Consider the following 15839-nt stretch of genomic DNA (forward strand, 5'->3'; position numbering starts at 1 on the left):
ACTAGAAAAAAACACCAATTTAACCTTTTTTTAGTAACTCCTTACCTCTTGACTATAAGTGCGTCTCTTTATTTCTGGAGAACTTTCTGGGGAAGAAATATTCTATATAAAGGAAATAATTAGAATTGAAAATTAAAATATATAACTAAATACATGATGAAAAATGAAAACTTAAAATGAGAAACTTCTACAGACTCTGGTTTTAGACTTTCTTTCCTGTTTTATTTCCATTCCCCAAATATTTGCTTTAAGTTAATTTGATACACACATGGTCACTTAGTCTGTTGTGTATTTCCGTAAGATGAAAGTTATGCTCATTGTAGTAAAAATGACATTTAAATTTATATACATGCATGTTCCCAATTTCCTCTTTTAGTTTCTTAAGAACTTTTTTCTACTTTCAGCATACTAGTTAAAGAAGAAAAAAAAAAAAAAAGACTCTTAAAGAAATCCCATCCCTGGGGGGTTGAAAAGGTTTTTTTCATTTAAATTTTTCACCTCAGGCTGGCTAGTTACCTAAGTCGGTTAGAGCATGGTGCTGATAACACTAAGGTCAAGGGTTCAGATCCCTGTACCAGCTAGCCTTCCCCCCCCGTGCCCTGCCCCCCCGCACCGCCCCAAAAATCTCACCTCAAAGTGCATGGTATTTCCTGGTGTACCAGGAGTTACTGGGGTGACTGGTGAATATATGGGTTTATAACCATTTCTACAAGTTTCATCATCCGATTTTATCCGTGGAGGAGTGGCAAATGATGGGTCCATAGGAGTAATATCTGTGTGAGTTGGTGTAGCATAGGGTGAAGGAGTAGGTGTTGAGGTTTCTGAGTAAACAGAATCCAGCAATTGATAAAGTCTTCGTTTTTTTAGTGGTGTAGTTAAATCTGTTGGTGAAATAATAATTTATAAGAAATTATTCTGTGATATTTGCTATAATCTGTAATATATTCTGGGAAAGACAAAACAACAGTAGTAATTATGACTTTCACCCCAAAACTAAATTTCAATGTTTTAAAAAATAGGACTAACATAAAGCAATTACCCCTTTCCCCCGTTAATTAATTTCACTGTCAGCAAGCCTTACCTTGTCTTAGGGCTTATAGGCCTAGGGATCTCAAAGAAATCTTACAAGGACTGATGTTAGTTTGAAAAGTAGCCAGCCTAAAAGCCAAAACTAGGCCTTTAAAAATTCAACCATAAACCCCAACAAATATGGTCTTGCAAACTGAGGTCTTTATGTCTATCTTCATCCAAAAGGTTTGGATGACAGAAAAGAGAAAATATATATAACATTGTGCTTCTTAAAGTACACTGCAATAACTAGAATATGCCTGTTATAAAGCTACATATATCCTGTCACATTCCTCACACTAAAACGGTACTGAAAAGAAATTCTACCTGGAAGGGAACAGCTATCATTTAATAGTAGAGGACTTTTATTTTCACCATTGACTGTAGGACTTCTAGATCTTTCTTGACAGGGAGAGTTAAATCTATGTAAAATGGCTGAATTTTCTTCTTCCAGAGCTTGTTTCAGCCATCTCTGAATAAAATAGAAAAATAAACAGGAATCAGGTTGTAGCTGTTTAATAATAGCATATAAATGTAGAGCCAATTCCAAAAGCATTCCACTCCCAGGAAAGGTAGTAAGGAATGAGATTGGCATTTGGTTCATCCTAGACTCTTATATCCAAAGCAAAGTTTACCTTCTTGCATGAGCCAGACATGTTTTCAGTAGGTTCTTTTCTTCTCCTTTTTTCTGAAAGGAATGGTGAAGTAAATCTAATATAATGCTTAGGAGTAGAGTATACATGGGGACTGTAAGTGAGACCTGGTAAAGAATTGAGCTGTGTAGCTAATACTTCAGGATCTGTAGTTATACGCAGAGGCCTTTCTGAAAGGCTATCTGAAGGTTTTGCTGTCTTCTCATTCTTCTCACTTAACCATTCATTGACCAAGTGCTAGAGAAAAGAAAAATTTGGATCACTATATATGTAATTGCACAGACTCTGCTATTGAATATTATAATACCAAATTTGAAATTCTTATATTATCTAAAATGATAATTTGGGTAATTTAAATCATTCCTATATGATGTCAAAAAAAAAAAATCTATGTCATTCTACATTTCTTTGGTTATCTACTGTTATTCTGAAATTTTTTACACAATATTTTGTAGGAACAAAACACATACTTGCTTTTGTAATATTTACATTACATACAGACAGACACTAATGCTTTTTCATATAGTAAAATTTAGGAGACATCAGTACCATTTTATTAAATACAAACACTAAATTTAGGTTTGTTGCTGCTTCTATTATATGTATACAATGTTCAGTCTGTTAGAAAAATCGGATTTTAGGCAGTATTTTTGTACTTTTACACACACACACAAAAATAATCTATTCATCCTTTCAGAGTTGACCACTGTAAACATTGTGGCATCTTCTCCTTCCCTCTTTTTCTATTTGTATAGAACTACCTTTCTAGGACAAGTAACAGAATGTAGTGGTGAAGCACATGGAGTCTGGAGCCATACTCCTGAGGTGTGGGTGTGTGAATCCTGCCTTTGCCACTCACACTGTGACCTCAAGCAAGTTATATAACTTTTCTACATCTTGAACTGTAAAAGAAAGGCTATAAGAGAAATTAGCTCTACAAATAGTGATGTGAGGTTTAAAAGAGTTAACATATATAATGCTCTTAGAACAGTATTTGGCACTGGCATGGAATAGCTGCTATGTGTTATTAAATGGAATGAGACCTTTGGGGAAATCATAATAATTAGGTACTCTGTAAAAACAGTATGCTGTGTAAAATAATAGAATACCATAAGCAAAACCAGCAGGCAAAAGAGGCTTTTCAAGAGAATTAGATAGGATGTGGGAGCCTACATCTCAGACCAGGGATTTACATAAATGTATAGCACCACAACAGTGCAGTCATTTAATAATTAGAGGGCACAGATTATGTCATATTTGTAGTAGAGAAAGTAGTTTCACTTTTAAACCTGAGTGTTTTCTTTTCACTTTACAAATAAAAGTTGGAATTATTTTTTGTCCTTCCAAGGTGCAAAAATAAGGCTCGTTGTTAAAGCTTGCCTGCTTAAGCTACCTGGTGCAATAAGAGCACACAATTGAATTAGACACAACTGTGTTTAGATCTTCTAACTAATCCCGTGACTCTGTGGCAAGTAAATTATTTAACCTCTGCCATGAAAGTATAATCCCAGGCTCATACTAGAAATTTACTAAATATACTTCTCATGGTTTACCAGCATGCCTACAAACTGTACTGAATCAGGTAAGAATAAAGATAAAGTTTCAAAGTACTCTGTTAACAGAAATGTATGAGAAGGATACGTTTATGATCTATACCCTCCCCAAAGAGCCTAAGACCTTGGTATCTCTGCTCTAATCTGCTGTACTCTATTCAGAGTGGGAGAAAACGACAGCTTCATAAGGATGTTCTATTCTAAGCTGAAAAGCTCAGGTTGGTTTAATTCAGTGAGTGGTTTCTCATAATTGCTTCATTAAATGACAGCAGTTTTTCAAAGATTTTTATTAATAACTTTACCTAAAATACTCTTCCTTATAAATTTTACATTCTTAGTACATTCTATCGAAATCAACAATTTCTTCACATTTAATTCTTGCAATCTACCTATACGATGAAATTTTTAAAAAATACAAATAAAGTATAACACATCTAAAACTAGTTTCAGAGAAGTATAAATTTTGTACAAAGGTAGGCAAACTTAAGGAAATCATGAATTGCAATGACTGAAGGAAAGTCTTGATATACCAAATATAACTGTACAATAATGTACACATTTATACTAATTGATTTTACAGTTTTGCAATTCTCATTCCTAGTTTGAAAAAATCTGTAAGTATAAAAGTTATGCCTCTTATTTTGCTCATTATGAGATACTATAAATTGAATTTTCAAAATACTAGTGTAATTATTTAATATCATAAGAAGCTTGTTAGAAAACAGTTCTTACATTCATTAATAATCGTACCTTCTTTGTTTTGGGATACTTTGTAGGACATTTATTAAGTGCTGGAACTTCAGTTTCAGTAATTATTTCTGCTAGTGCAGTTTCAGTTTCTGGTTCTATTGCAAGTACAGTATTTTCAATATCATTTTGTTGTGAAGTAACTTCTATATCAGGAGAAGATGGTTGTATATCTGAACACATGCTGACAGTTCTATGTCTCCGACGCTGCTGTCCAATGTGAGTCCTACTCCGAGAAAAACTTTTTCTCTGTTTAGTTCTATTCACTTTGGCAGGGGTTGGCTTGCTAGCAGTTTCTTCTTTTGCTTGTTCCTAATTCAAAATGCAACAGACCAGAACTTTTGCTACTATGTTTATAGGCACTATGTTTATATAAGTTGAAATATAATAGCATTAATCTACTTCAGAAGCTAACTTTCCAAAATTTATTTATGAATTCTGATATAAATTATCATTAAAAATGTTCTTACTCTCAAAAACAAAGCAAGTATGTGTAGTCTTTATATCTCAAGTCTAAATTCCCACAGAATTTGAAAAATGCTATTAAAAGGTTAATATCAGGCACTATTAAGAATTCTTTATAGATGTAATTAAATTGTGTGTGGAAATTTTATTTGAAGATGTTCAAGTGTGAAAATAAATCTAGGCTTGAATAATAATACCTGAATAACTTCAGCATCACTGACAATCTGCGCATCTTTACATTCAGTTTTAACTTCAGTTTTGGCTGTGCTGATCCTTTCCAAAGCCTGTTCTCTTCTTTTCTCCCTTTTTTCAAGTCTGGCAAAAGCTTGCAAAATTGCTTCCATTTTCCTTTCTTCTCTTGTCTGCGAAATTTAAATTTTAGGTGACAATAAATATCATTGCTCTGAAAGTAAAATTCCAAAGTCATGGGAAATTTAAAAAATAGTTATGAAATTATTAGCAAAACACTTCTATTGTTGGTAGATATGGAAAATAATTTATATTTATTCAAGATCTTTCAGAATCCCCGAACATCATCTTTGGAAGTCCTGTTATTTCAGATATATTTCATGAAAAGAACACTTGGATGATCGAGTGTTAATGAAAAGGGTAAAACAAAACAAAAAAAGCCTCAAAATTTCCATTGCTTTAACAAACTGAAAATCTTTTTTTCTTAATACAGAAGCCAGCCTTTTAAAAAAGACTCATAATTCCTAAGGTAGTATGTTGAAAAGGTAAAATTCATATGCGTTTAAGGAGTGAATGTATTATTGACATGTTATAGCAGGGTGTTGTAGGGTGAAGTCTTGGGTTCAAATAATAACTTTACCAGTCATTTAGTCAGTATCTCTGCGACCCTAGGCAAGTTAATTAACCTTTCTGAAATACTAAATGTGGATAATTGTACTTATACTTCACTGGATTGTTATAGAGCTCAAATAGAAAAAGTCTGTGAGGTTTTCAAACAGTATTCGGAAAATGGTAGGCATTCCATAAGTGTTAATTATTATTTCTACTTTAGCCTTCTTGCCCTCCATTATAATATTTGTAAGGCATTTCTCTACCTTCTGCTCTTCTGTCTTAAACTGACATTTCAAGGCAGGGACTGGGAAACAGCAAGAGTTCCTTTGAGCATCAGTTGTCTTTGGATAGAGAATGAGCAAGACCAGAGCCTTGACTGGTGAACCTGCCAAATGCTTCACCTCTTAACCAGAACCAAGAAGCACATCCATCAACTGTCCAGTTCTCCAAATGAAAAGAAAGAACCAGTCCTGAGGCTCAGATCCATTTGTCTTTCCTCTTTTATTGTCATCCACATGTAGAAGAAAGAAAGATCGGAAACTCAAGGTCTGGCTGCCAAAGTCTTCTCAACATTAGGGCTTTAATTTCAGTAAATTATTAGCAGATATTCAAGTGTCAAGACACCTGCACTCTGGAAACTACTGCTTATTCTTTCCTGTATATTTTTCTTTCTTTGTTACACTCAATAAGAGAACAGAGTAGTATGTCATCTAGACTCAGAGAATACATCTAAGTTTTTCATTTGTTACAGCAAATTGCCATATTGCAAACATGACACTCATAAAATGTGTTATCCTCACCCTCTTTATTTTACAGGTAATGAAACTGAGGTCAAAAGAGGTAAGATTACTTGTTCATGGGTACATATCCGCATTTTAGCTCTCATGGTCTGGGATGGGTAATCAAAACACTAAAATAAATAGCATGGGCAAAAGATGGTCTTATTTGTTTACTGCACCTGGAAGTTTTCAAGCTGAATTCTTTCCTTAGACAATTCCATGTCTGTTCTTTTCAATGACCTTACTTGACCCCTTGTTGTCGTATGGCTCTCTATAAAAACCCCTTCTCTGTTTATCAAGGCCTTCTTAAAACTATAAATTTAGAAATATGGAGAAAATCAAAAAAATCTTTTCCATAACTGTTTCACCTATTGAACGTGGTTGGAGGGAAGGGGTTAATTACTGTGCTTAATTCTCTTAAAAAAATTTAAAATAAAAAATCTGAGAAAAGTATATCTTTTTAGAAGAAACAAACTTGTTTTACCAAGAATCATTTTATGTGTAAAAGAAGAAATTATTCACAAGGCAGGCACACAAAGAAGATATTTTCTATATTAACGATTATTGTAGATTTTCTAAGATAAATATGAATTTGTCAAAAGAAGCTTCTTTGACATATGAAGATAATTCAGAACGTGTGTGGAAAAATAGAATTAAAAGATAATGCGGATCTTTCCATGAACTTTTGAAAGTACTACTGAAGTCCAACATTCCCTTGTTTTAGATGTGGGAGTGGGAGGGTCAGAGATAAATTTATATGATGTAAAGACCCAGACTCTTTCAAATAAAAATCAAACTCCCTTGTAAACAGTTGAAATAATTGATAAAGTAAAATCCTTTATTTAGACAGATTCATAATCTTTTTAGAGCTGGTCAAAATCTTTAAAAATAATGTCCTTCACTGCTTAAGAAACCAAAGCCCGTGTGTATTAAGTGACTCACTCAAAGGCAGAGCCATAATTTTTATGCAAGTTTCCTTGGCTCCTAATTTACTCTTCTTTCCAATTAACGACCACTGACACACTACATAAAGCAAAATTAAAGCATAACTTCTACATGACTACAGCTGTTAATTGTGTAAAAATACTCAAAGCACAAAACAGATTTCCTAATAGCTTTAACCCAGCTTTATCTTAAAACATACAAATGTTTGGGAATGTAATCATGACTGATTTCTACATGGATTAAAAAGTCTTTAGCGCACTGATCTACTTTTATTTTAAATTCCTTTAAATTGTCATTCAGCTTTTATATTTGCCGTTGCATCTAATACATTCTTTGACACATAACCAGGTATACAGTATTTAATGACTGAAAATTTGCCCCCCATTTTATAGATCTAACTGAAAAATAATTTTATATCTAGCTTGAGGTAGTTACAGTTGACTGTAGGGGATTAGAGGAACTAATTAGGAGTCCTAATTAATGCCAGCAGACTTTCCATAGCCTCTAACACCAATGCTTGATGTACTCATCACATAAGGCTACTACTGTGACCTGAATATTCTATAACCATGACTTACTCCAGACTCTGTCCAGAGCTCAAAGCCACTTTAAATCTGTGAGCTGGGCAGTTGATAAAGAATTACAATTAGATAGGGTTGCCTTTCAGGAATACTTCTGATACGCTGTTAGTGTTGGGTGCTGAACTAAAGTATGTGGGATCTCCCATGAGATCTATCTAATACGTTGTTTTTATGACATATATCTTAGTTTATGGCTTTATAACAGTGAATACAGAGTGCTGTAATTTCCTATAAGCAGAAGGAAAAGTCTGCTTAAAAATATCCCTATCACTTGAGTGGATATTTTGAGAATTTTTATTCCAACTATGTGCTTCAAAGTACAAACTCACTGGAGCAAAAATTTAACTTGAAATGATATAAATTTACAGTTGGAAAAGACTACAGAGATCTTCTTGTCTAAGTTTCCTGTTGAACAGATGGGGGATGCCCAAGGTCTTTATAGTTCAAGGGTTACATATAAAGAACGGGGATTAAAATGTTACACAGTATTGCCACTGAAAAAATAAACTTCACTGAATAAGCTTTTATAATTCATCTCAATTAGAAAATATATCTGGTAATTTGAAACAGTAAAAACAAGCCTATGAACCTGTGGATGCCATAGTAGCTTTGGAAGGAAATTTGCCAGTAGTAGGGTATAAGAACTGAGGAAAAAAACCAAAATAAAAACATCTAGAGGCTCCTGATTTGCTCATTTCTACCTTGCTACCAGCTGGGAAGTGGCTTTTCTTCAAAAAACAAAAACAAAAAAACCCCTGCTTTTTAAAGGAAAGGGAAAGCCAGAGCCCATCTTCCAAATTATCCTACCCTACGGTCTTGAAATGGAAAAACTAAAAAGACTCCTTACTCAAAAAAACTTCCTTTACCCTTTCAAATAGCACTTGATTAATTCATGATTCTTAAAAGATGGATAAGATTATTGGTTACCAATAAAAATCATTCCAAAGTAGTATGTATGGCCCTTGTGGCACCTCTATTTCCTCTACCAGGTGATGATTTAAAAATTATCCTCATAGTACTGTTTCCCATTTTGATATTCATTTGTTGTTCCCCTGTACCTCATCCTCTATGAAAGCTTCTCCAGAGCAGTGACCTTGCCTCTTTGTTCACCCAGTACTTCAAATGGTGCTTACATTATAGCAAGCACTCACACTTTCGTTAAATGACTAAGAATTATGTATATATTATATAAAGCATGTATCACTTATATGAAGACATATAATTGGAATTATTTAAACAAGGATGTTAGAAATTTTGAATTTATTACAAGGCAAACTGAAGCTAAACAACCTCATTCTGTTTGAGCACCATGCCTATAAAAATAAGCTGGTCCCATTTCACTCTTCAATACCACAATGTCATTAATTACTCATTTTGAGAAATATAATTCCTGATGTCTATAATGAAAGAAAACAGGACCTTGCAAAAAAATTATTAATCAACATCATCTTATTCATGCTCTAAGAAGAAAACAGTGGGTTGGAAGAAAAATTTAACTTGAAGTGATATAACTTCATATATCATGTTTCTGTCATCAGATGACTTTTCTGGCAACAAATTTACCATCCCTAATTACATTTTACTGTTATTAAACTTTGCATCTTCTAAAATGATTTTCCAAATCAGGTCATTTTGTAGAGGCATTAGTAACAACGTGGACTCTATAAAAGTGTTTTCCTAGAGTGTGTCTGTTACATGGAATAAAAATCTATGGGATGTCAAGGGTGTCACCCATCAAAAACAAGTCCCAAGGGTGTACAAGTCCAGGAAATGCTGACAATTACTTAAGAGTTTTTAAGTACATCATGTACACTGGGAATCTCAAAAGTAGGGATGTGGTATAGCATTTACTAAAAATTGGCCATAGAGCTCTCTCTTTCACTAACATTTCAATTTATACTTCTGTGGCCTACTTTTTGGTGCAGAAGACAAGGGGTAAAAAAACTGGGGAATCCTGCACAATCCTGGGCAAGGACAGGGCATTACCTGGACAAGAAGGAGTTTTCATTTAATTCACTCATTACACATATACCTCAAGTGGCTGCCTTGAACATTTAGTTAGCTTGTTTACTGAGCAACTCCTTTTATAAAAGCCAGGCATTTTTATCTGGGAGCTGGGGCTATGACAATGAATATAATTACAAATTCTTGCCCTCATGGAGTGATATACAGTTAATTCTAGACTATCGTAGCTACTTGAAAAATACAGGAAGCTCATACTTAGATGACTATCTTTTTGTGCTCAAATTTCTATTCTTATAAATGTGAAAGCCACCCTGAACCATCTTCCATGGACTCCAGTTTAAGCAATCTATTACAGGCCATCAAATATTACCCAAGACTGTTTTCCCAAGGAACATTAAGAAGAAGGTTATGGAAAATTATTTTGGAAATATATTTAAAGATACTATAAAGGAGGCTCTCTTCATGCCATTATAAATGGGAGGGGAGCAAACCTCTTTTTATTTAAATCTTTCAAAAGTTTATTTTTAAAATGATCACTTGCTAAACTAACCACTTCCCAATATCTAATCCCCTTCCACATGCTCTCTTTATCTGACAAGACTACAGCCACCTAACCCCACCTCAACTAACATGTAGCAGGAGGAGCGCACTCAGTATCTGGGTTTTGGAATCAGGTGAGTATAAACAGTCTACTGTATTTCCAGTGCCAGTGCCATAGCTTAACTGGGCTCATGGCAAGATTCTTCCAACCAATTCTCTCTCACTGCCAAAGAAGTATCTCTTACTAGCTAAGGAGGAAATGTACAATAATCAGCCATTCAGTTCCATACAATTTAGCCACAGGTTTGCTTTTGTAAGCAGGTAACAATTTCTCAAGGCAAGAAAAAGACAAAATATAATGGATATTTTTTTAAAATGTTAATAAAAGAAAAATCCAAAATGCCGTAGGGGGTGGGGTGGAGAAATAGAACTGGGAATGAATTTCCATCCTGGCCACATAATAATTTGAATAAATATTCTTTCATGAAATCATCACTGAACATTTTGTGTTATCTATAATCAGTCTTATCTCCCTATATCCCTTTCCTGCCCTCAAAACAGCCTATAAACCCAGCCAAATAGAATTTATCACATTTATAACTCTCATCAGCCTATTTCCCCAGAAGAAATAATTATAGTCAACTCCACACAATTTAGCCACAAGCTAATGTGTACTTGTTTGAATCTTAGTCAAAAGGTCCATCATAAATATAAATACTACCTAGAGTTCATGAAATGGTCTTTGATTCCCTCTCCCCCCAGCTATAAGTTATTTATCATATTTATTTCTCCTTTACCACTTCTTGCCGAATTGGAATTATTTTTGTAAATACATACCCCTGAAGGCAGAGACACTGTCTTGTCTTTTATTCTCATCAAAAAGAATGAAGCCAACAACCAAAACACATAAATCCACTGCTGCAATTTTTGGAAATTAAGCAAGATGTAAAATATTAGGTGGGGTATGAAATTGTCACATAGGTAAAAACTCATCAGTTTCATATTGTTCAAGTTATTCTACAGAAGGATAGGCTGAAGTTCATTTGAATATGGAGATTACATGGAATTTTACTGGGAGGAGGGTATTACTCTTATTCCTACCTGATAAATGTACATGATAGCTAGTGTCTCCTATTATACCCATTTTGGTTTAGAAATCTGTTTTGTCACAGGATAAAATCTAAATCAGTTTGACACAAGTTTTTCAGGAGTTATGCCTACCATCTTTATTTTGTCTGGTTTATTTGCCCTGCTTTTTTTACTTGCCACATTTTGATTTGACCTTAACTACTGATGTTAATCTAACCAATATAAAAGACAAAATCTAGAAAAATAAAGGCTCATTCATATTTAAAATTTCAAAACAAAATACTAACGCTTTGGAAGAAAAAAGCCATACTGATTTGCTTTGGAATCCTAGGATGTGTGCTTTTGCATTCTGCTTATTTGACTATATCCAAAAATTCTATAACTCAACAAAGCAAATGTACCAATTAGAAATAATAAGATGCAATAACTCTGAGGGCTATGGGTCAAGGAGCCAAAGAAAGATTTTTAAATTTTTATTTCATATCCTTTCAAAATACCAAATTATAAACATACACACTTTTCAAGTTTTCTTCTCTATTTTATTCCCATGAAAATACTCTGCTTTATAGCAAACCTTAGTGGCAGAATGAATATGCTAAAATGGATATAAACACTTTGAAGTATGTTAACATAGCATATTAATAAGCAAAATCAGGACCAAAAATGGATTCTACAGTGACTTACTTGGAATCCATATATATACATTTTTTCTTTTCTAAATTCCACCAAATTTAACAAAAGGGTATTCAAGTTTCTTCTGGGATCAGGAAATGAGAATGTTCTAAGTTCCACTAACTCTCAGCATTGTTAAAAGATTTTACTTATAAAAGGATATATTTTAAAAGTAGTTCCATTGTCATAAAAACTTTGAAATAGAATTCTCTTTTCTTTTTTTTTCCCCCCAAAGTGGTTGCTATAGCCCTTAAAGACAGTTGTAAAGATGCATGTCCCATACAGAAACCAGTGATACTCTAAATTGGTTTCCTAAAAGTTACTGCACGATTAGTACAAATATAAGGCTGTGATTGTGGAATGAACAGGACAAAACTGAAAATCAATAGTCAAGAAAGGGTCATAGGTAATTTGGGACGATGCAGATAATTTAGATATAACTGAATCTTGAAAAAGGTTCAAGATATTCCTTTTTTAAAATTAAAAAAATATTTCTTGGTGACTGGCCAGTGCAGGGATCCAAACCCTTGACCTTGGTGTTACAACACTGCACTCTAACCATCCGAGCTAACCAGCCAGCCCTAAGATAACTCCTTTATAACCGACCTCTTCAATATTTTCTTTTGTATTTGTTTTTCTTCTAACACTACCCTGTCCCAACAGACCAATGTTTCTGAAATCCTGAGACTATGAAACAGATAAAACAGATTCACATTAAGTAGGTCTACAATGACCAAACTTACAAACATCCCACCGAGTATGCGACATATGAGATTATCCATAGAGTACAGCATAAAAGGAAACAAAGGAGTATATGAAGTAAAGGGGAATGGGGAAACCTACAATAAGGCCATCAGTTTGTTAAGTCATTCTCAAAAATTAGGGCACTCAAAGTATACCATGATACCTTAACTGGCCTGAACATTATGTCGAATGCTAAATTACCATCAATTTGTGAGAAAATATCTTGTCCTAGTTTTTACACTGACAAAATATTTGCAAATGAATAGTACATGGGATATAAATCCTAAACTTCTTTTAATGAAAACCGTATTTTATGATAGCAGTATGAGAATACAGAAATAGCAACTGAACAGTGGTGCTTTTTTTGGTTTTTTTTGCATAAGCCATTTATTTAGTACTATTATAAAGCTTAAAGCTCCATTTTTGTTCTGTATCAAATCATGAAGAGAAAGGATGCATTTAGCTAATGAAAGACATTCTGAACAGTAATTGTGGCATAAAAATTTATTAATAGTTCTCAGTTTCAAAAATGTCCATAAGGGGGGAAGAAGATATAACAACCACAATTACTTGAAGTTGATACGACAAGCAAACAGAAAGGACATTGTTGGGGGGGGGAGGAGGGAGGGAGGTTTTGGTAAGGGGCAACAATAATCAACCACAATGTATATCGACAAAATAAAAGTTAAAAATAAATAAATAAATAAAAATTAAAAAATAAAAACAAACGGCAAGGAATTTTTCTTTGTCTTTGTCCATCTCTCTAATAAAGTGATTACAAAACTGAAGAAAAAAAAAAAAAAGTCCATAAAATATTTAAATATATACATTCTTAAATGTATAATGGACACCCAGTAAAAATACAAAAGATTAGTCGAATATATTTAAATGTAATGACAAAGTCACACAAAAATAATGGCACATTATGTACCCCAAATTTGTAATTTCAAACAAAGAAAAGTGTAAAAGTCCAAGTGAAGGCAACAAAAGTTACCACAGAAAGAACAGCTGTCACTAAGCCCAAGCAACAGCATAAAGCAGCTACTGGCTTCCCAACTTACCATCTTCCTTTTCCTTTCTGCAATCTGCTCCTCTGATTCCATTTCTACTTCATTGCTTATAGGAGTTTTTTCCTCTATATCATCAATAAAATCTGGTTCCTGAAAGATGGAAATGACTTCTTTATAGAAACTACTTTATCTATAAATTAGGGACACAAAACTGTTTCAATGTCTTTCACAACTAATTAAGCATATACAAATTACAAGCCTACATAAATCCATTTAAGAAATTTAAACTGGTTTCCTAATTCAACAAACTTAAAAATGATGAAAGCAAATGATTTTGCCTTTTAAAGTTCCAGTCAATAAAGTTCTTATCAATAAAACAGCCTACAAGTTCAAATATGGTAGCATGGCCTTATGTTTATATTCTTCCTAAAACATAAACATATACGTTATTTCACAAAACCTACAAATACCAAGTGCTCAATATTCGTTCAGTTTAAGATGTAAGGGAAATTATCCCTAGAAGATAAGGGCCCTGAAGATGAACAAAACCATACCCAATTTTCACATTTTAATAATCCCTCCTAAGTTTTATTTAAGAGGGCATATAACAAAATATTTCTTGGTGGGGCAGAAGTATTGGACAAACTCTACCGCCAAAATTACCTTATGTGTTCTCAGTGAATTTTCTCTCAAAAATTTTATTTGCTATTGGTTGTGGCACACTTAGAGAATTGATATGATTACAGCATCCAGATACTTAAGGAAAGGAAATTTTAAGGCTTAAGAGTTTATATAAGAACATTTATTATGAAGATAAGGAAAGTGCCACCTGGAAGATTTTTTTTAAATTGCCCAATCTTAGGAAAATCTTGTCTTCAAATTCTGCACAGATTTGTTGGCTGAGAAGCTTCTTAATAATTTAACAAATATTGTACAATTTCCAGTAGAACCTGTAGTTTACAACTATATTAAAGAATAGAATGAACTTAAAAACAATTTAAACAATTCTATATAAAACAAAGAAGAGGTTACAATGTGAAAAATTATTTTCCTTTTTGTTAATTTAACTTCATTGAGAATCAGGAGAGTTCAGTACCTGATTATTTGATACCGACAGTCTAAGTGGAGAAAGCTTTCTTTGTTTAGTTTCTGGGCTCTTCATTTTGTTGGTTGTTCCTTCACAATCCAAAGTAATATTCTGATTTTGTGTATCTTTTTCTTTCGAAATATCTTTGTCTTTTTTTCCTTTTTTCCTTCTGGTCTCATAACCACTATTGAAGTTTTCCGTAGATTCAGAACTACGTTTTAGAACAGGGCACTCTGGATTTTCTTTGAGGCAAGCGCAATCCACCTTGTACTTACTAGAAAGATAACCGGTTAAATATTTATTCAAGACATCAAACTGGAAAATTTATCCATTTTAAGCTGCAACTCCACAAAACTGTATGCAATTACTAATTGTTAGCAGTTCTTCTTTTCATTAATTTGCATTTGTGGTAACTATCACAAAAGAAATCTTATTTTCTTGTAAAAACAATGTAATAAGTAGAAGCTGATTTTCTGCCAGAGATTGGAGCTTCAATCATAAAGATAGCTAGTAACATGTTGTAGAAAAAAAAAAAAAAAAACAGTAATTAAAACTTACAGTTTTTTAAAGTAAAATGATACTGGAGCTTACACAAAGAGTGAGATTAAGGCAAAAACCATTAATTATTTTAGTGATCCTAGAGTATTATAAAAACTGACTTGAAATTTGACCTAAATAAAAAAATGCTAGCTATAACAAATACCAAGCCTTAAATAGTTTTCTTGTACTTTAAGGAATGATTTCAATAATCAAGTTTCTTTAAAAAGTTACCCTGAAAAAATTTAATGTTTCCTTTTGCCCCTCTTAAGTGTTCCCTCTTTCAAATGGAAGCTTGAAAAATAATTGCACTATCTCTCATCTTCAAAGTAATAATAATTATTACTCCCATTTTACAGATTAAAGCTCACTAAGAATCAGTATCTTGTCCAGAGTCACAGAGTCAATATGTGTTAGGGATGGCATTTAGATACTTTAAATAACTCTATGAATGTATGACTCTAAAGCCCATACGCTTTTCATTTCAGTATTTCTCAACTCTCTGCCATCTTTATATCTACCACCACTGCTAAGATTTAGCTCATCTCTAGGATACAGTTTAAATGCCCAAACCTGAATTAAACAATAATACAAGTCTCTCAT

At 33.3% G+C, this 15839-nt stretch overlaps 1 protein-coding gene across 2 annotated transcripts in view; it reads right to left on the reverse strand.

The window, feature by feature from the left end:
- The window catches only part of KMT2E (lysine methyltransferase 2E (inactive)), a 92250-nt gene that overhangs the window by 6616 nt on the left and 69795 nt on the right, over positions 1 to 15839 (reverse strand). For both annotated transcript variants that reach the window (XM_063098998.1, XM_063098999.1), the window contains 8 exons: positions 14709 to 14973; positions 13664 to 13762; positions 4684 to 4848; positions 4025 to 4333; positions 1704 to 1958; positions 1396 to 1540; positions 631 to 881; positions 46 to 102 (listed from right to left, as the gene is read on the reverse strand). In XM_063098998.1, coding sequence (XP_062955068.1) covers positions 46 to 102; positions 631 to 881; positions 1396 to 1540; positions 1704 to 1958; positions 4025 to 4333; positions 4684 to 4848; positions 13664 to 13762; positions 14709 to 14973 — 1546 coding nt within the window. The remainder of the gene's footprint in view (positions 1 to 45; positions 103 to 630; positions 882 to 1395; positions 1541 to 1703; positions 1959 to 4024; positions 4334 to 4683; positions 4849 to 13663; positions 13763 to 14708; positions 14974 to 15839) is intronic.

Source organism: Cynocephalus volans, chromosome 6 (genome assembly GCF_027409185.1).
Source record: "Cynocephalus volans isolate mCynVol1 chromosome 6, mCynVol1.pri, whole genome shotgun sequence".
Lineage (NCBI taxonomy): Eukaryota > Metazoa > Chordata > Mammalia > Dermoptera > Cynocephalidae > Cynocephalus > Cynocephalus volans.